The sequence below is a fragment of the Idiotropiscis lumnitzeri genome, chromosome 20 (assembly GCF_059441095.1).
Source record: "Idiotropiscis lumnitzeri isolate Australia: NSW breed Sydney's pygmy pipehorse chromosome 20, RoL_Ilum_1.0, whole genome shotgun sequence".
NCBI classification, from domain to species: Eukaryota; Metazoa; Chordata; class Actinopteri; order Syngnathiformes; family Syngnathidae; genus Idiotropiscis; species Idiotropiscis lumnitzeri.
In genome coordinates this window covers 2925654-2946005 of record NC_142410.1, presented here as the reverse complement: position 1 = coordinate 2946005, position 20352 = coordinate 2925654, and the positions used below count along the sequence as shown (strand labels likewise).

Below are 20352 nucleotides of genomic sequence, written 5' to 3'. Positions count from 1 at the left end.
TTTTCTTTTCCCTGTATTCACTATTGCTGCTGAAACAATGCCTATTCCTCCAGTGTGGGACTAATAAAGGTTTTTACAGTTAAAATATTTTTTATATAACGAGTATACTTTAAATTTAAAGTATCCTGCTTCTCTCAGCTGACAAGTTTTCAGTGGCCGTCTCCGTTGTTCTGTATTACTTTCTCCGCAGTTATGTTAAGTTGCTTGGTTATTGGCTCCAGACAGACAAGTGTGACAAGTGCACTGTATTACACTAGCAATCGTTTTTGGTGTTTTGCGACTGCATTTCCATAGTTTGAGCAGAGGTGAGCATTCGTCAGTGCGTTAGTCTATCAGTGAGAATTCGGCAGTATTTCAGGCCGACTCAGTCTGTCTAAGTCAGCCAAATGGCGTCGAGACTTTCAGGTATCACATGCCGCCAGGTGTCGCACACCTGACACACATCCAAATAAATAAAAAAGGAAGCAGTGCTGTAAACTTTTCAGTCCCATTTGGCTTCATGTCTGCTTGTGCAGCGGCTGCAGGTGACCTGGAAATTATGTTCTCGCCGTCAAATACCACTCAACAAGGTTAGAAAAATAGTGTTTACTTCCGTACACAACTGACAGAAATTCTTTTTTTTTAAGGCAAATCAGCATCATTTCAGCAGACGGTGAGACCACTAAATCCCGGTCAGTGAGGAGGCATGGCTGCAGTCAAAGAAAGCCCCCAGAGCCACAAGAAAAGAAGCAGCCACATGGGATAGAGAAACTCATCCAGCCAGAGACTGCAGAAACAGGCAGGGTTAGTCTGTTTTTAGTATCCGTGCTTATTCGAAACTTTTTAAATTCATACAGTCACTGACCACATTCTGCAACTAAATCAGTCGTCCTATCATTACTTGCTTTTGCATTTTAACACGAGTCTATCCTTCAGGTCAAACTAAAGGTCTACATTGAATATGCCAAGGCAGTAGGACTGCTGCTGTCTGTGCTGATCTGCATTTTATATGGCTGCCAGAGTGCAGCTTCAATTGGAGCAAACATTTGGCTCAGTGAGTGGACCAATGATGCCTTGCAAAATCAGACTGAGGACAATGTTAATATAAGGGTGGGTGTGTATGCAGCACTAGGCATTACACAAGGTAAGAAACTGCTTTTTTTCCCCAAGTAGTTTAAATGTGACTATAAATGGTTGACATTTAGTTCTTATGAATTTCACAATGGCAAATTTTAAATTTAGCCGCGTCACCCTGTGCGTGGCGGCTCTCTTCTGCACACACATTGATCAATACTGCCGTGATCCACCATCATGCAGCTTTGCGTGTTCACAAAGCGCACTGCTGACATGCTGCTGCCTTAGTTTACAACTAATATAATCTTTTATTTCTAAATATTGGGGATTTATTTTCCATTTTGTAAGTTTTCCAGGAAAGTGTAATGCCTAAATGACCATGCAGGTAAATTGACAATGGTATAAAATATGTGCTTGAGTCTTTAAAAAGGAAGTCTACCAACTGTAGTGGCTATTTCATTTTTACATTCATTAATTTACATAAATTCGGTCTACAGTGGAATCTTTCATGTCAAAGTCAGTATTTTCCACGCTGTAGGTCGACCTGTGCAAAATTTTTTCTCATAGAAAATAATGACCGTTTACACGTTTATTGCCACGCGTACGCTTGAATGCCATAAGAATTCCGTCTGTTTTGAAATTTTTAACCTACGTATTACTGACCTGTTCAATAGAAAAGGAACTTAACCATATTTAATCTATTGATATTTTAAACATGCGTTTTCATGCTGCAACATGCGGTGATGGTCGTGGATGAATAGCAACAATGATCTTGATCTCGTCACGGAATCTCTGTGCATTCAAAATGCTATCAATAAAATCCATTAGAGTTATTTGCACCTAATATACAGTACACCTGCCCATACCATAACCCCACCGCCATAATAGACCACTCGATCCAAGCTAACATCAGCAAACCACTCACCCGCAAGATGCCCCACACGCGGTGTGCTGTCAGCCCTGAATAGTGAAAAGCGGGATTCATCCGCGAAGACAATACCTCTCCAACATGCCAGACGACGTCGAATGTGAGCATTCGCCCTCTCGAGTCTGTTACGGAGACGAACTGCAGTCAGGTCGACACCCCGATAAGGTCCCTCTTAAGTTGCGACATCTATGGCAATTGTGTTTTGTGATAAAATTGCGTATTTCAGACTTGCCTTATACTGTGGCCAGCCGAAGGCAGATCTGAGCAATAGTCACACTTTCTAATCAGCATCTTGATATGCCACACCTGTGATATGGAAAAAAGGAAAAATACTCACTAACAGTGATTTACATAGATTTGTAAACAATATTTGTTGGAAACACCCTTATATGTGGCAGAAATGTCCAGCTCACGGAAAATGGGAGCTAAAAGAAAAATGTTGCATTTATTTAGTATTTATTTAGTTCAGTATATATAAAAATAAAAATGGTTCTACTTTTCTGTGGTGCCATCACAAAAATATCAACCCAAAAATCTCTCAAAAAGTAAAAAGACATGTTTGACTTGATAGGTTTCACTGTGTGCATTGTATTTGTAGCCTTTTCATAGGCCTTCATTTCAATGCTTTTGTTCTGAGGGTGTTTGACACAGTTTGAGTGTTGTTTAAAGACTCAGGTGATGAGACTGTGCTTTTGTAAAAAAAAAAAAAGGATGTTCTAATCTATGATCTTATTATAATGGCTTTATGATTGTTTTTTATTTTTTTCATTATTGGATGTGTTTGTGTGAAACGTTAAGGCTGTGAATGTGATGAGTAATGTTGTCTTTGGCTGTTTTTTTTTTTTTTTTTTTCAGTGAATGTTCCCTTTGCAACCTTGCATTGCAGGCATGCGTCTACTACTTTTCAATTGACAACAAAATCCTTTTTCTCTAAAATCAATCTCAGGTGTCCTGGTCATGATCTCTTCCTTTACGTTAGCCATGGGAAACATTGGTGCTGCGAGGAAACTGCACCATAACCTGCTCGCCAACAAACTTCACACACTCCAGTCTTTTTTTGACACCACTCCTATAGGACGCATCATCAACCGTTTCTCCAAAGACATCTACGTTATCGATGAGACCCTGCCTTCGACTGTGCTCATGTTCCTCGGCACCTTTTTTGTTTCTCTCTCCACCATGATTGTTATCATTTCCAGCACGCCCATCTTTGCGGTTGTCATAGCACCCCTGGCTTTCGTATACATCTTTGTCCAGGTATTCAGCGAAACGGAAAGCAAAGCATGCTGTGTGCATGTTTGCAGTTGTCGTAACACTTCAGTGTTTGCACTTTGTTTTCATCTTTTTTTTTCCTACAGCTTTGTCCATGCTGAGCATTGCTATTTTCATTCATCTCGCCAATTCATTCTGCTTTCCTGTCACACCCACATTCTTCTTCAACAATCTTAAACACACAAACACAAAAAGTCAATTCATAGAACGCTCCCTGTACTGGTGAGAAATTCTACTGCACGATTACTTTGCGCATTTTTATTTATTTATTTTTTTATCTTAGTGGTGATAGAAGAAGCCAGAACACAATATGTTAATTTCAGCATCTGTAGGTGTATTCCAACATCCGACTTGTGGCTGTGAATTGTCCTGTATCTAAATTCAGAGGATTTACTTTACAAGATTTACAGATCCGAATCCATTAACGCAGTTGTTGTGTTGTCACACTTGCCCCTACTTCCCCCACCCTGCTTACTCCCCCTTCTCGCAGGTGCGCTGTTGTTGGTTAACTCCCTGTTGTCCCAGACCTACAGTATGATACGGGCAGCCAAGTTTATGCACCGCAACCTGCTCCAGGGGGTCCTGCGAGCGCCGCAGGCCTTCTTTGAGAGCAATCCCATTGGGCGGTTACTCAACCGCTTCAGCAAAGACGTGGATGCCATAGACTCCCAGATCCCACATCAAATTGACATATGGATGCGCACTTTCTGGTATACACTGAATGTGCTGCTCATATGCTCTGCCCTCACCCCCATGTTCCTCATAGTCGTAGCCCCGTTAATGGTGTTCTATTGGTGGGTTCAGGTAAATAGTAAATAAGTCTGTTATATGCATGTCTGACCGTGTTGCTGACAAAATGTGCTGTAGACTGTTCTTTGGGTGGTAGCGACTTTTTGTGCGTGACTAGCCAGATGTTTGGTTGAGGTAGTTTCATACTTTTTGGTTCACTTGGTGACGTTTGTATTTTTTTCCATGCAAAAATCCAAGTTACTAATACTGTCATTTCAGTAACCATGATGATAATGCAACCTGAAAGCTCTGGTGGCAGAAATAATCTAAGTTCTGGAATATGTTGATCCTTTTAACCGTTAGACTGGAATGTTTGCACTGCAGTATCTTTAATGTTTGTTCACTTAAAACAAGCCTGGGGAGGCATGTGCACCTTTGTGGTTTTAACACATACGATCCCTGTTTAAGTAAGACCGAGGTGGGTGATTTAGTTCTATGTACAGTAGAAGCTTTGGCAGAGTCTGATTCTCTCCAGATGACATAAAACAGCCGAGTCCTTCCTTACTTCCTTACTATATTTTTTTTTTATGCGGTTGTTTTTGATGTGCTATGTTGTTCATTTAGGGTTTTACCTCCAAAATGATATTGCAGTAAGTTCTGATAGTGGACAAACAAATTACCTGCGAACCCTGCATTGTGCTTCTTCGTACTGTATGTAAATCTTTGTCCGAGAAGTTTCCTGGGTCCTCCTTCTGCTACCCCTGACCGCCTCCTCTCTCCTACTAGGGATTATAATAGCCATTTATAATTGCATACGTAAGTAGACAAAAGTATTTGGTTTGTATTTGGATCATGTTTATACAGATTCTCTGGATTGAATGGGAAGTTGGCATCAGTGAAAGTAAACGTTAGGTTAGTCAGTGCTTCTCAATTATTTTCTGTTACACCCCCCCAACAAGAAGAAAACACTATGCCCCCCTACCCACTCTGCACCGCATCTATAAGTAAGCGCATTTTCTTTGCAAAACAAACCTTAGTTAATACTCACGTTGCGCAATGGGCAATGAGTGCGCCACTGCCAACTACTGGAGTGGATGTGCAATTACACTTTATTGTAGTACGGCGGAAAAAAAGCATGTGCCCCAGGTTTACACGCGCCCCCTCAGCATCGCACCATGCCCCCCCATGGGGCCTGCCCCACTATTTGAGAAGCACTGGGTTAGTATGTGGTTTGCTAAATTTTGTTTCATTTCATCGGTGATGGTTGAGCTAGTCTGAACATTTAATGCAGTGTTTCTTGTATATTAGATCATAAAATCTTTTTAGTCTCATGTGATAATGGAAACGATTATTCCTGCCACTGGAGCAGCTGGAGCAATATACCTGATAGTAGCTGTGAGGTGAATTGTGTTGTTGCTGGTAGTTGGAATTAACAAGATGATTTCAGATGATACCTTCTTGTATTTCTTTTCGGTCGAACTAGCAAATCAATGGAAATTCTGAGCATCATTGCTCGTCATTGACAACATTTCTTGTTTAACTCATTGGATCTCACTGTTGCATAATTTCTAAGACTTGACATTTTACTGACAAACGATCATCACTAATAATTTTGAATTCAGCGAACACACAACTGAATTGCGAACTGTACATGGATTTTGAACAAAAGACTGTGGGTAATTTTAATATTGCTTTCCTTTAATTTAGTACTGACAAGCTTGATAATTTCTGGGACTGTCAAGACATTTTCCCTGCATGGCATTTCTCTTAATACTGTTGCTGTCTTCTGTGTTCCCTGTATGAGTGCTTTGTGTGTGTGACAATCAAAACCAAACTACTCACTAATACAGGACTGATAACATTACTAACACATTTTAATCAGGGCCTGGGCAGTGACCACTGCGAGGTACCTCCTTTAATTGTTCAAACATGTTCAACAAACCGCCTGTAACTCAAGCTTGATATTTAGATGCAGTACAGACTTTAAATATTTACTGAAGTTATAAGCTTATAGAGGATTTACATGTTGACTGAACTCTCAAAGGGGCTCATGTCAGATTTACAACAATTTTTCAAATAAATATCTCACACTCATTGCAGGTGATTTGTTAGCACAGGTTTAACATTGCGTATGATTGTGGATGTATGAGTGAATGTGCCATGTTTTATGTGTTTGCAATATGTCAACCTGTGCAAGTAATCTGTTGGAACCTCATGTTTGTTTTTCCTCCCCTCGCTGCCTTTAGAGATTTTACGTTGCCACATCTCGGCAGCTGAAGCGTCTGGAGTCTGTCAGCCGCTCGCCCATATATTCCCATTTCTCCGAGACCATCACTGGCTCAAGCGTTATCCGAGCCTTTGGCAGACGTTCTGCCTTTGTTTTCATGAGTGATATGAAAGTGGATGAGAACCAAAAGAGTTACTACCCTGGTATAGTGTCCAACAGGTACATATCTTGTTTCCATTTGTTTACACAATCCCAGCTCTTTTTCCCTTGACTTGGTCTTCCTGTTTAGATTTAGGTTTTGTGTCAGATCTTCATTTATTGTATATCATCGATCAGACTGCCAAGGCCTTTAGCTCACCAGGGCACCTGACCCCTTTGGAAAGGGGGCCCACGTTCCCTTTTGGGGTATTCGCTCGCTAACAGACCTGGCTCCACAGTGAAGGAGTTCAGGCTTTTTGGGGTCTTGTTCATGACTTGAGGGCAGATGGAGCAGGAGATTGACAGGCTGACAGGTGCAGCGTCTGCTGTGATGCGGACTTTGTAATGGTCTGTCCCAGTGAAGAAGGTTGCAATTTACTGGTTGATCAACGTTTCTAATCTCACCAATGGTCACGAGCTGTGGGTCGTGACCTAAAAACAGGATCCCGGATACAAGCAGACAAAATGAGTTTCTTCCGCAGAAGTGCTCGGTCATCCCGGAGGGACTCGAGTCTTGACTAGACAAGACTAGAGTTGAGCCATTGCCAGATGAGGTGGCTCAGGCATACCGAACAACATTCAAACTAATATGATATAAATGTCTTTTTTAAGAATATTTATTTCCAACATAGAATGCAGAGTTGTCAAACTTATTCAAGGTTCAGGGGCCACATACTTGGAAGTTTCGGTATTGATTTTAGTAAAGATACATTTACCACCACAACCGGTTTAGTTGAGAACTCTATTGTCCATAGGTGGGAATGTAAACATGAACTGTTTATACCATATGCAGAGCCGTCAGCCATTATCTGTACCGCTTCTCCTCACTAGGGTCGGGGGGGGGGGGGGCGGGGGTGCTGGAGCCTATCCCAGCTATCTTTGGGCAGTAGGCGGGGTACACCCTGAACTGGTTGCCATCCAATTGCAGGACACACAGAGACGAATAACCATTCGTGCTCACGCTCATATCTAGGGGCAATTTAGCGTGTCCAATCAACCTGCCATGCATGTTTTTTTTTGGAATGTGAGAGGAAACCGGAGTACCCGGAGGAAACCCACGCAGGCGGGGAGAGCATGCAAACTCCACACAGGAAGGCCGGAGCTGGATTCGAACCCACGACCTCTGCTGTGTCTTACCGTCGCGCTAACCAGTCGGCCACCGTGCCGCCGCACAGCTGTCAATTGTTTATATTCTGTTACGCAAACCTCTACCTGTGTTGAGTAGTATGCATCCGGAAAGGCCTGGTGTAAAAACTATGCCGAACATATAATTATTGTGGTAACACCTGGTGAGACATGCCGGAATTCCTAACATGGAAATCTCAATGACCGCAATGTCAACTTTCTGCCAAGAGGGGGAGCTAATAGACTGTGAAAAAGTGAAGGGTGGCTTCACAATGGACTAATACGACTGTGTGGATGGTGCACGATGAATACGTCAATACCCTGAGGCAAAAAAAAAAAAAAGAAGAATTCCCAGCCCTTATACACAGAGTATATCAAATCTCAGGAAAGTAAATTCTCACAGAAGTAAAATACTCAATTGAGCATTTCTATTAAGTTCATTTTGTCTTCTTCTTATTATTTATATTTGACTAGTTCATTTATAGCAGACAATTTCGTTTTAGGTTCGATTTTTTTACCTGACATGTTTCGGCGAGTCTTTCTCTGAGGAAGGCGAAAGACTCGCCGAAACATGTCAGGTAAAAAAATCTAACCTAAAACGAAATTGTCTGCTATAAATGAACTAGTCAAATATACTCAATTGAGCAACCAAGTTCCTCACACTCCTCTTGGGCATCTCCTGACTGTAATAAGCTAAAATTTTATGTATGTCATGCAGGTGGCTGGGTGTGCGCATAGAATTCATCGGGAACTGCATCGTGCTGTTTGCTGCTCTGTTTGCAGTCACTGGAAAGAATGATCTTAACCCTGGCCTCGTAGGTCTGTCAGTGTCTTATGCATTACAGGTACGGTATATGTCCAGGTGCCAAAAATGTATTCTTGAATTTATGTTTTACAGAATACTGTTTTGGCTGACTTTTCTCAACTTCTTTTCACTCTTACTCAATATGATTTTCTTGTGTAACAGCATATGACTTAGGATAAGATAAACACAGGGGCGGTCATAGCCATTACGTTATTTATGATTTTTTTTTTTTATTATTGAAGTTGAACGCATGTGTCTTTGCATCACTCGTGTTTGCAGGTGACCATGTCTCTGAATTGGATGGTGCGGATGACTTCTGATCTGGAGAGTAATATTGTAGCTGTGGAACGAGTCAAGGAATACTCTGAAACCAAGACAGAGGTACAGTATGGAGTAGTTTTACCACAGCAAAAAATTATCTCAGCATATGAATCTCATAAGAAACCTATCTCAGCAGAACGTAGTGGTTCCCTGCTGTGTGTGTTTTTTTTTTAATATATATTTGGAAAATTGTGCAGCTACAAATTCACTCCTTGGCATATTTATTATGTTTGTAATGTGAAATATTTAGTTTTCCTGGAAGTCAAATGAGCTCGGATCAAGCGCAAACATATTCTTTTTAATGGAAAATGAATGTGTTGCACTCCTGCAAAAGAATCATGTTTCTTTCCTCTTGTGCTCCAATAACACAATGCTGGTAAAAAGAAGGAATTTGCAACACGTTCTTAAATTCCTGTCCTCCTGACAGCTTATGTGGTCACACAGCAACAGCAATAAACTTTGATTAAATCCAGAAATGGCAAATTACGCAAACAAAGGTACTTAGGTGATCAAACCTGCCCATTTGTGTCATATACATTGTACTTTTACATGGCAAATGAAGCTTCAAGAAGCACTTGTGATAATTTTTTGACTCCTCTAGGTGGCAATCTCGGTTTAAAGATGCAGTGGAAATTTTATGAATTTCTCTTGCACTAGCATATATCTTAAACCAAGAGCACCATCTAGAGGAGTATGAAATATTACAAGTGCTTCAGGTAGCTTAGTTTTCCCATCACTAGTGTGGGGTGTTAAGCAGTACCCTAGGACTATGGACATTCAGTCGTGGACTTTACAAACTCGCTCTGCATGCACAGTTCAGGCCAACCTACCACATAGCTCCTTTCAAATTTGCAAAAGTTGACACTCAGGGTGGCAGAAAGACAACTTAAAAAAAACTGAGCTTCTTCCTTTGTTATTCTTTTTATATTTACATTCCGAAGGCTCCCTGGGAAATCGAGGATAAGAAGCCCCATCCTGATTGGCCCATGGTGGGGGATGTGGAGTTTCACAACTACAGTGTCCGATACCGCGAGGGACTGGATCTGGTCCTGAAAGACTTGACGCTGAGTGTCAAAGGAGGAGAGAAGGTAAGTGGGGGTGGGAATAAGGTGAGGAGCACCCAGCGACATCGTGCATGGCCTTACTCATGACAACATTTTCTACAGGTTGGAATTGTGGGTCGAACAGGAGCTGGCAAGTCATCCATGACGCTCTGCCTCTTCCGTTTGCTGGAAGCCGCTGAAGGCGAGATCTCCATCGACGATGTTAACATATCTGAGATAGGCCTGCATGACCTGAGGTCCAAACTTACAATCATTCCACAGGTACTAGTGCAGAAAAACATTTTTTTTTTACTGTCCAATGAATGGGTAAAGAAGAACATGGTTTTATGCAAATAGTGCAACAAAGGCTTTCTTACCAAAGCACTGCAAGACTACAGTATGCTCTCGCTTGAATGCAAAACAGCAATGTTGCAACGAGTACAAATGACAGAGCTAATGTTATGTTACCAACTATAATACTTTACCGTGAGAATTTCAAATAAGACTGCTATTGCGCAAAGTCTCTAACCCACATTTATGAAAATTTTTTGTGAATTTAGTTTCCCTTTTCAGAGCAATTTTAAACTTTGGCATCAATAAAAGGGAATGTCTTACATTGGTACGCTTTCAAATAACTTTTGCTAAAATGATAATGTGCTAACAGTTTGTATGCTAACAAATGACAAGCTAGCACCTTGAGTAAAGAGTGATGGGGCTAACCTAGAGTGTATTTACTGTCATTCCCAGACCTCAAAACGCAACTGATTAAAAGCTGCAACAGCTATATTTAGCCATTTAAAAAAATGTGTACACACATTTGCCGCTTCGTATTTATTCCCAGCCATTTTCACGAGAGATAAAAACATGGAGCTATGACCGCCCCCCCCCCAAAAAAAGGCTCTGACGTATAAATACGTCTTTGGAAGGCAGCGACTACAATTTTGAAAATGTAAATATACGTCTAATGGATTGAATGAGTTAATATCGGCGGGTCTCCATGTTATAACAAAGAAAGACGGATCCCACAGATCAAGTCACACAGATGGATTTTTAAACAAATGTATTTTCTTGAAACACACCGACATTCTTTTTTCGCTCTCAATTGCGCCTTAAACTGCCGCGCACCAATACGCGTGCAAACTTCCGCATTTCTCTTTAGACAGCCTGACAGTACCTCAAGGTACAAATGCACTAAAGGTCCATGTGGATATGGCGGCCTTAAAACATAACCACTACATCCACGACAGACTTTGTGGTATTAGGTAGCCTAGTAGCAACAGCTGTTATTGTTTTTGATCCTGAGATGGGGAAAGAAGCAGTTTATTTTGGGGTGAAGCATTTGTTTCCCCACACAATCAAATCAAATTTATATTACACATTTGTCTGAAATTTTTATTCTGGTGTCGCTTTATTTATTTTTTTCCCTGATAGTATGATTAGTTTTTTTCCATTTTCCCATCATCCCTTATACTGTTACTTTTATTCCTGTAATTATCGTTAGAATTTTTTAGAGTCACCTCTAACACTCATCGACACGCACACACAGTGGCAGTCACAAATGTTAGTGTTTATCTGTCACACATAATGTTTCATATTTAAAAAATGACATTTTCACATGTAAAAGTGTCATTTTAAAATGTATAACTCACACCTGAGTATAAGTCGAAGGACCAGCTATACTCACAAAAAGAATGATTTATAGTCTGAAAAAAAGGTCTTTTATTTTGGAATATTGTGTAACTGCAAAATGTTTATTGTAGTCTCTTTCTATATATTATCATCCTGTTCGGTGCTTATGTTATGGTTATGGACAATTTCAAGTTGGAACGTAACCATTCTTGCATCTCGTCTATGCAGAGTGACTCCACAAGGGGGCACAAATTCCCCATACAACCACCAAGGTTGGAAATGATTTGATGCCAGTAGAAAACCAGGATGTTCACTTTCCCGCTAGAATGGGACTAGACTAGACTTAAAAAAAAAAAAAAAAAAAAAAAAAGTTTTTCCAACCAATATTAGTCCCTCATTTTACATTTTTACTCCTCCTGGTTTTATATGCTCGCCTTTGTTCTGATCTAGAATCTGATTTAAGCACGTGTATGCATATTTTTGTCGCAGGAGCCAGTCCTATTCTCTGGAACACTACGGATGAACCTCGACCCCTTCGAGAAGTACGATGATGACGAGGTGTGGAAAGCTCTGGAACATTCCCATTTACACAAGTTTGTGAGCAACCAGCCAGCAAAACTGGAGATGGAGTGCTCTGAAGGAGGAGAGAACCTCAGGTAAGGAACCGGCAATGGTCTCTCCATGATTAGTTAACATTCATAGAAGGAGTGAATGTGTGAGTCTCTACTGCGTTTTCTCAGTGTGGGGCAGAGGCAACTGGTGTGCTTGGCTCGAGCTCTTTTGAGGAAGACACGAATCCTCATACTGGATGAAGCTACTGCTGCTATCGACTTGGAGACGGATGATCTCATCCAGTCTACTATCAGGACTCAGTTTGAAGACTGCACCGTCTTTACTATTGCACACAGACTCAACACTGTTATGGATTATACAAGGTACGAAACCCCTTTTACAATGCCGCATATTATTTCATTTAGCAGTTTTCTCACTTATAAAGAAACTCAGTATAAAGACCATATATGTCATGTTCGTTTTTTTCATTCAAGGTCGCCAACATCAGAGTCGTTTGGCAATAGTTTTAACGGTCGCAAACAGTTTTTTTTGCAGCTCACCAAAATCTTCGTGTTCAAAAAATGAAAAAGGAAAAGCAATTTGCGACTGTGAATGAACACTGACAAAAAAATTAACATTCGGGCTGGTCACAAACATTCGCCAACCCTCACTGTTCAGTGAGATACGTGCTTAAGATATATTAAATAATAAATCCTACATGTCCTTATGTGATTGCAATATTATTTATTGTCATCGTTGATATCAAAACAGCTCGCGTAGGTGTGTTCTAAGCTGCAGCATACAAATATATCTTCTAACAGTCAAAATGCATTTAAAAACGTGCATTTTCCTGAATGAAAAAGTATGAGTCATTGACTAGACTTTATATTGGTTTCATCTGACTACTGCATTTTTCCTCTTTGTAAGTGAGCAAACTTTAGCGGGGGATCAAATAATTATTTCAACCACCCTACACATTGCTGTGAGAAATGTTCATACTTTGTATCCTTGCAGAGTGCTGGTATTGGACAAGGGACAGATTGCAGAGTTTGATACGCCTTCAAATCTCATATCACAGCGGGGAATCTTCTACGGAATGGCGAAAGATGCAGGACTGGCGCAGTAGAGCAGCAGCTCTTCAGAAACAAGAGTTTAGTGTCTTCACGCCACTTAACTGTAGTCATGAGCACCACTGCTTCAAATAGCAGTTGCAAATAACTACATCAGGTCATTTAGTCGTCTCGCACTGAGGGGACAGCCCTGTGTGTTAGGAAAATGGCGCGCTAAAGAAGAAAAACAAGCTTTATTTGCTCCTCCAAATCTGATTGTAAGTGCCTTCAGCCAGTGGAGTGAAAAAAACAAGTGAATGTATCTTTTTTTTAGTTTTTTTTTTTTTTAGTGAGCTGTCTCTACTGCAAAGAAAACACCAGTTAAAAACAAATAGAGGCATTTTTATGTTACTTTTTTACTAGTGATAAAAAAAAATACTGTGCCACTGTACTGTCAACAAAAAAAAATTGTGATGAACCCACTTATTTTTGTACTGTATCGTTATTTAAGCTGTTGTTTTTGTTTGTTTGTTTACTGTTATTTCTACGCAGCTAGGGAAGTTTGTTCAGTTGATGTGATTCTTGTGTGAACCAAATTTATCTATAAAACTTGAATTCTGTACCACCAAAATATGAAATATTATAATGGTTTTATTAAAAAAGGAAAATATGATTGTCATAGATTGATGCATTTATGTTTTTATTTTTATTCTCACCAAAAACAAATAAATTAACCCTCATTTTTTGGGGGGGGTGTAAATTCAAGTGGTGGGGTACACCCTAAATTGGTTGCCAGCCATTTTTTTTATTAGTTTGGTGCCACCAGGGTGTAACATATTTACTTTTATGAGCTCACATGTCACAGTAGAAGTCATTAATAATTCAAGCATTATAAAATACAAATTACAATAATTCAGGCAGAGTGGTTTCAATTCACACTCGGGGACAGTGTGAATGATTGACGGTCGCCTTCTGTGTCGAACAGTCCATGTTGTAGGATGTGTACAAATAAATAGGCAGCTGCTGTTTGAGTAATGGAATTGGAAATAAAGGTTTTTAACCGCTGGAGTTTGATACGCGACCATGAAAGTAATAGTGTAGTTATGACCTTTAGCCACTAGTGGGCACCATAGTGGCTATTAATTAAAGCTTTTAACGTGACCATGTGGTTAATGTTAACCATTTAATGAGAACCACTAGTAATATACAATTATTTCCGACACATTTTAGTTGTCCAGTAAAAATAAGAATGCAAAACAACGGTAAGAAAAAAAGCAGTTAAAAGTTGAAAAAAAAATTAAATGAGCATCACACTTGCTCTTGTCAATCCAAATAATTGTGAAGATGCTAAAAATAATAAAATGAGATGAAACACTATAAACAGCAACACAAGAAACATACTTACTTGAGTGCCGTGTTTCAGGCATTTTTAAGTCTAAAGTTTTAAGCTAGCGAGAGCTTTCTTTGCTGTTTGGATGTCACAGCATTCGTTTTGTGTTTTGTTAAATATATTATCCTCAGCTCACATCACCAGGGACTTCATTTGAAGTGGTGTAGTTGAAATGTGGGTGGTATTTGCTCTTTCCAAGGCAAGTTAAGGCAGCTTTATGTATACAGCGCATTTTATACAGAAGATAACTCAATGTGCACGCAAAACCTAAAGCCTTATCCCAGCTATGTTCGGGCAGTAGTTCCCCTCTGACCTGTGAGGCCATCGTACTAACCAGTTTCTATCTATCTATCTAGCTAGCTTGCTCGCTAGCTATATAGCGAGCCATCTAGTTAGCTGGCTAGCTTGCTCGCTAGTTATATAGCGAGCCATCTAGTTAGCTGGCTAGCTAGCTAGCTAGCTAGCTTGCTCGCTAGCTATATAGCGAGCCATCTAGTTAGCTGGCTAGCTAGCTAGCTAGCTATTCATCCAACCATCCATCTCAAATCAGTAACACACGTTTTAAAATGTTATTCTTATTTTTATTTATTATTGTTTCATTTTATTATTTAGATTTGCACTGGAGAGGGGATGCTCGCTAATCTCAATGTACACTGAGTAATAACAATAAAGGGAATCTGATTCCAAAAACTTAAAAGTAATAAGATCAATGGTCTTTCTCGACAATTAATGTTATCGAAAGAAAGAAAAAAATATCTTTATAACTTGCGTAGGCTTTCATTTAACTTAAGTGTGACGTCACACATTTCGAGACCACTGAATATGTGTCACTCATACTAATATCATTTCTGCACTTGAAATACTTTTGACCCGTTTAGGGTCATCCGTGCGTCTTTGCGCACAGCGCGCTTTGGCACCAGTGGAGGATTTAAAGGGTTAAAGCGTGTGTAAGCGTCTGTGCGTGTGTGTGGGGTGAGGGGTGGGAGGCGGACGGGACCCTTTAACAGGCAGGTACCAGCCCAAAGCCGGCCATTCACTTAAAAATGTTCCTCCAACTTCTCGAATTCAAGACAAGTCTGTCCTGCTGCGGGCTGCTTTGCGCATCTTTTGACACAAGTATGATGTGCTCCCGCGGGTCTTTTTAAACCTTAGCCGACTTCTAAACTTTGCTCAACTTGTGTTTTGGCTGCGTGTGAAACTGCGCTCTGGTGCTGCGATGTGGTGGATGCTGTTTCCACGTTGGATATGGTTTGCGGTCAGTGTGTGGATGGAGCTCCAAGTGGGGGTTCTGCCTCATATCGCCTTCTCGCACGCGGGGATGTGCCCGAACGATATGAACCCCAATCTGTGGGTGGACGCCATGAGTACTTGCACACGAGAGTGTGGCTCAGATCAGGTAAGAAAATTATTTCAAATAATTTGTTACATTTACATTTTTACATTTAAACCTAGACAAATTGTTGGGATGCATGCGAACTTGCTTTTAGAATAAAGCAAATGGATCATGATAAGTTGAATATACTTCATTCAAATTGTTAAATTGTAATTGTTATCTTTTTTTCTGATTGCATTGCCATAAACAATAATTCGACATCTATTACCCATTAAGTGGTAAAAATTCAAATTAAAAAAATAAATAAATAAAAATAACAAACTCCTTGGTATACAGTCTAAACAACTGCTTTCCCTGCACTTACAGTATCTCACAAATGTGAGGTGTACTCCTTTTTCAAGAAGGGGTGTGTTCACTTTTGTTGCCAGCAGTTCTTACAAGCTGTACGCAAACTACATTACGTTGCAACAAAGCATCATTTCTTCAGTGCTGTCCTGTGGAAGACAGAATAAAATATTTCCTTTTTTTTTTTTTTACGTGAAATACTGTATGCGCTTTTGATCTGTTTTCGTTTTTTTTGTGTGTACTCCACCTGCTACAGATTGCTGGATATATTTTATTTAGTGGCTCAATAACATGGTTCATTTGCTTCTGAGTATGCTTCCTTGCACTTCATGTTGGTTGGTGAAATTTGGGAGTGAGAGTAATTTCACAACTAGTAAGGTCTTTATTTGGTAAGGAATATGCTAAAATTAAAGCTTGATTTGCTTTTCCACATTTCGGCTTGCCTTATCATGTTTTTTTTACATAATTGCTACCAACATCAAGACAACCCCATCAGGAAATCAAATTCGCATGTAGATTTTTTTTTTTTTTTGGGTGTGGGGGGCGCTTGGGGTTGATGTGTTATTTTTACAAAGCGATCAATTGCTGAGATGGACTGTAAGCGAACTAACTCCAACCTAAAGCGCCAAACGTTAATCTTGCAAGTGAATAGCAGCCATCTGACTGTAACGGAAGAACTTCTGGGTCACTTGTTGCTAGATAATGTCAACAATAATTGCAAAAAGAATGGCCAGACTGCTGTTCAAATGACCAAATAACTAATTAACTTGTATTGTTTACTATATATGATCTGCCTAATTTATTACTGCCTAATTTACCTGGCAACAATCGAATAACACTTTTTTTTTTCAATCAAAACTGTTTCTTGGGCCTTTAACTAGTTCTCGTTGGGATATTTTTCGCAATATCAAATAGCTACTAGTCTTTTAATAAAATATGTCATAACTTTTAGCCGCTGTTAAATAAAAGTGAGGTAGGAGTGCAAGAACAGCTCACTCATAGACACATTTTCAGAAATAGGCATATGACTATATATGTATTTGTTTAATTACACAGTTGGTAGGGCTGCAGGAACTCCAGAGAGCCAATTATTTGTATACAACGAAAGCGTCTACAAAGTTATCGAAACATTTTCCATGTCACCAAAATAAAAAATCAGTAAAAAAAAAAGAAAGTAAAATAAAATAATCACACAATATGACCAGTTCTTCCCAGTGTGTAATCACCTTTGTAAGTTTCTTATTTGTCTTCAACTTTCTGATTGCACAATTGCAATTTATCTGTCTTTGTTCCAGGATTGTGAATCCTTTGAGAAGTGTTGCCAGAACGTGTGTGGGAATCGCAGTTGCGTGGCAGCCCGAAACATGGTTGGTGAGACAGGCCCCGTGGGCCTGCCCAAGGAAGCCACCTGTGCCAACTTCATGTGCACCCAGCAAGGGGCCGAGTGTGACATCTGGGATGGCCAGCCTGTGTGTAAATGCCGGGACCGCTGCGAGAGGGAGCCCCACTTCACGTGTGCATCAGATGGCATGACCTACTACAACAAGTGCTACATGGATGCTGAGGCATGCTCCAAGGGCATCAGCCTCTCAGTTGTCACGTGTCGCTTCCACCTCACCTGGCTGAGCACGAGCCCTGCGTTGCCCCCGGTGACCACGCTCCACCCGACAACCACTCCCCTGCAGGTGACCGTCCCACCTCCTGCCGAGCCACGGGCGCCTCTCATCTTGAGCACCCCCGTTCACCAAAGTGTAAATGTGGGTGACACGGCCAGCTTCCTGTGCGATGTAACTGGGGGACCCCCACCTGAGATCACTTGGGAGAAGCAGCTTTTGGAAGGGGTCAAGAAGGTGGTCATGGGGCGTAATCACGTCCTGGGGAATATGGTTGTCACCAACGCTGGTCAGCTAGTTATCTACAGTGCCAAAATGCATGACTCGGGCATCTACACCTGCACAGCTCGTAACCCGTTTGGATCGGTGCAAGCCCACCATGCACTCATGGTGCTCCCCATAGAGCCATCAAGGAGTCCAGAAGCTATCGAGTTGACCCGGTGCACCTCAGAGGAGTGTCTGAAACCACCGGAAAATCCCAAACTCTGTGGGAGTGACCTTGAGAAAGTGAGCTGGTTCTATGACTCACTAAGCAACAACTGCATCTCTTTCACTCACTGCCATAGCAGTGGCCAACAGCCAAGGAAGTTGTTTGAGACCTTCGACATGTGTATGCAATGCTGCGGTCCTGAGCTGTCGGGCCCCTGCGACCTTCCCAGTCTGCAAGGCCCATGTAAGGCCTATGAACCACGTTGGGCTTACAGCAGCAGCCTGCGCCAATGCCAGTCGTTCATCTACGGAGGATGCGGCGGTAATGACAACAACTTTGAATCTAAAGAAGCATGCGAAGAGATGTGCCCCTACCCGAAAAACCACAACTGCAAAGCCTGTAAGCCGAGAGGCAAGATCGTGACCAGCTTCTGTCGCAGTGACTTTGTCATCCTCGGACGCATGACTGAGCTCGCGGAGGAGAAAGACTCTGGCCATGCTCTCGTGACCGTGGAGGAGATCCTCAAGGATGAGAAGATGGGCCTCCGCTTTTTTGGTAATGAGCCTCTCGAGGTGAACTTTATCAATATGGACTGGAACTGCCCTTGCCCCAACATCACAGGCGCCGCCGCCGAGGGCCAAGTCATCATTATGGGTAACGTTAGCCAAGGCATGGCTGTGTTGGAGCCTCACAGCTACGTGGGCGCCTCAAGTCCTCGCCGTGTACGAAAGCTTCGAGAGGTCATCTCCAAGAACACGTGTGACATTCTCAAAGCCATCACCAACAGTCCTCAGTAGGCTGAGTCCCGGTGGCTACATTTAAGGATTTAAGAAAACAATACAACTCTGGCTTTGCAGTGCTATTAACTACACTTCTTTCACGATTCATTATATAGCATTGTCAATGATATTACCTGATACATTTAAATATATATATATATATATATATATATATATATATATATATTAGTGCTGTCAAGTGATTAATTTTTTAAAACTAATTAATCACAAAAAATTCCATGATTAATTGTGATTAATCACATTTTTTAACTACTATTTTTTGCGAAGCTTATAACAGATATTTACTTGAATAATATCTTGGAATTGATGCAAAATCACCAAATATAAAGTATATTTAATTCAAAGACTGTTCTAATAGCTTTCTTGGATTCTTGAATATGATCTTAATGGAGACATCTTTGCAGACATTTATTTTCGAAACATTTATCAAAACTGCCCACAAGCGCCACACTCCAGCAGTGTTGGTTTGCAAGGCCCAGTGGTAACTTAAACACTGTGTTTTGTTCTGAGGCGTGCTAAAGACAGCTAATATTGGCAAAGTATGCAAATTAGTAAATCAAACTGAGTTAACTGAGTTAAAATATTTAACAGAGTTAGCATTTTTTGGATTAATCACCTGAGTTAATGCTTTAATTTTGACAGCCCTAATACATTTTCACAGGAGTGATTTTTTTCACTTTGTGTATTTTTTTTTAAAATTGTAATATATTTTACTCGCCACACGATTCATTTTCTGAGCTGAATTTATTTTTGTTTTTTCGCTTTTGTACTTTATGGCTATTTATTATCATGTAAACTCATCATATGTTTTTGTACCGCATTGTTCCTGAAATGAAAAGTTCCATTTAATTATATGTATATATATTTTTTTTTTTTTGGTAAACTGTGATAAAATAAAGATTTAGGATTAATCTCTCTGAATTAGTCTTTTCTGTTGTTGCATTGTTATTATATGTGTATGTTTGTCCTCCTTCTACGACCAAATTAAGAATGGAGTCTTACATCTAAAGTCAACGCAATGCACCACATGGGAACGCCATTGTATTTACATTCATGAAGTCTCCCGATTGAAGATCGCGATAATGACACATCTTAACCTTGCATTTTTTAAGATATTTATCAATGATCAAGCAAGTACAATTCCAGGGAGAAAAAAAAGCAAAGTTGTTGTCCAAATACATCAGTGCCATACTTTGAATCAGAGTCATTTCATACTCACTTGTATTGTAATATGACGTATCATATGAAATGCTTAGTTTAATTTTAATTTTATTTCTTGGTAATAAAATTCATTATCTGCAGTCTTTCATTCAGTCATCCAAAGACCCCTGTGGCATTCCCAGTCCAGTTTAATGGGATTAAGAACCTAAGCAGTAAACCTACCATGCAAGAGTTATGCGTTTCATGGCGTGCCAACACTCTTTTTTTTTTTTATTACTAGCAAGGCCTCGGTGGGATTTCGACGAGGGTGTTCTACTTCCCGCATGAGATTCTGTTTCTCCCATCCAGA

The 20352-nt window shown here is 40.5% G+C and overlaps 2 protein-coding genes across 3 annotated transcripts in view; both read left to right on the top strand.

Moving 5' to 3' along the window:
- The window catches only part of abcc3 (ATP-binding cassette, sub-family C (CFTR/MRP), member 3), a 40603-nt gene extending 26989 nt beyond the window's left edge, over positions 1–13614 (top strand). Inside the window, exons 21-31 of one of the 2 annotated variants that reach the window (XM_088285327.1) lie at positions 627–783; positions 916–1123; positions 3744–4057; positions 6229–6428; positions 8251–8377; positions 8617–8718; positions 9600–9746; positions 9825–9983; positions 11820–11986; positions 12071–12265; positions 12897–13614. In XM_088285327.1, the coding sequence (XP_088141453.1) occupies positions 627–783; positions 916–1123; positions 3744–4057; positions 6229–6428; positions 8251–8377; positions 8617–8718; positions 9600–9746; positions 9825–9983; positions 11820–11986; positions 12071–12265; positions 12897–13008 (1888 nt within the window). In that variant the 3' untranslated portion in view covers positions 13009–13614. Of the gene's footprint in view, positions 1–626; positions 784–915; positions 1124–2927; positions 3239–3743; positions 4058–6228; positions 6429–8250; positions 8378–8616; positions 8719–9599; positions 9747–9824; positions 9984–11819; positions 11987–12070; positions 12266–12896 lie in introns of both variants that reach the window. The other variant, XM_088285328.1, reaches the window with a different exon arrangement.
- A 1913-nt stretch (positions 13615–15527) lies between these two features.
- wfikkn2b (WAP, follistatin/kazal, immunoglobulin, kunitz and netrin domain containing 2b) lies at positions 15528–19386 on the top strand. Its single transcript, XM_088285329.1, has 2 exons — positions 15528–15717; positions 17295–19386. The coding sequence occupies exons 1-2, from the start codon at positions 15538–15540 to the stop codon at positions 18837–18839; spliced, it is 1725 nt and encodes a 574-aa protein (XP_088141455.1). The 5' UTR covers positions 15528–15537; the 3' UTR covers positions 18840–19386.
- The last annotated feature ends 966 nt before the right edge of the window (positions 19387–20352 follow it).

Excerpts from the sequence above, each read along its gene's own strand:
- wfikkn2b (XM_088285329.1), top strand. The coding sequence starts at position 15,538 with ATGTGGTGGATGCTGTTTCCACGTTGGATATGGTTTGCGGTCAGTGTG. Across the intron at positions 15,718-17,294 it reads GAGAGTGTGGCTCAGATCAG|GATTGTGAATCCTTTGAGAA; the intron begins GTAAGAAAATTA and ends TCTTTGTTCCAG.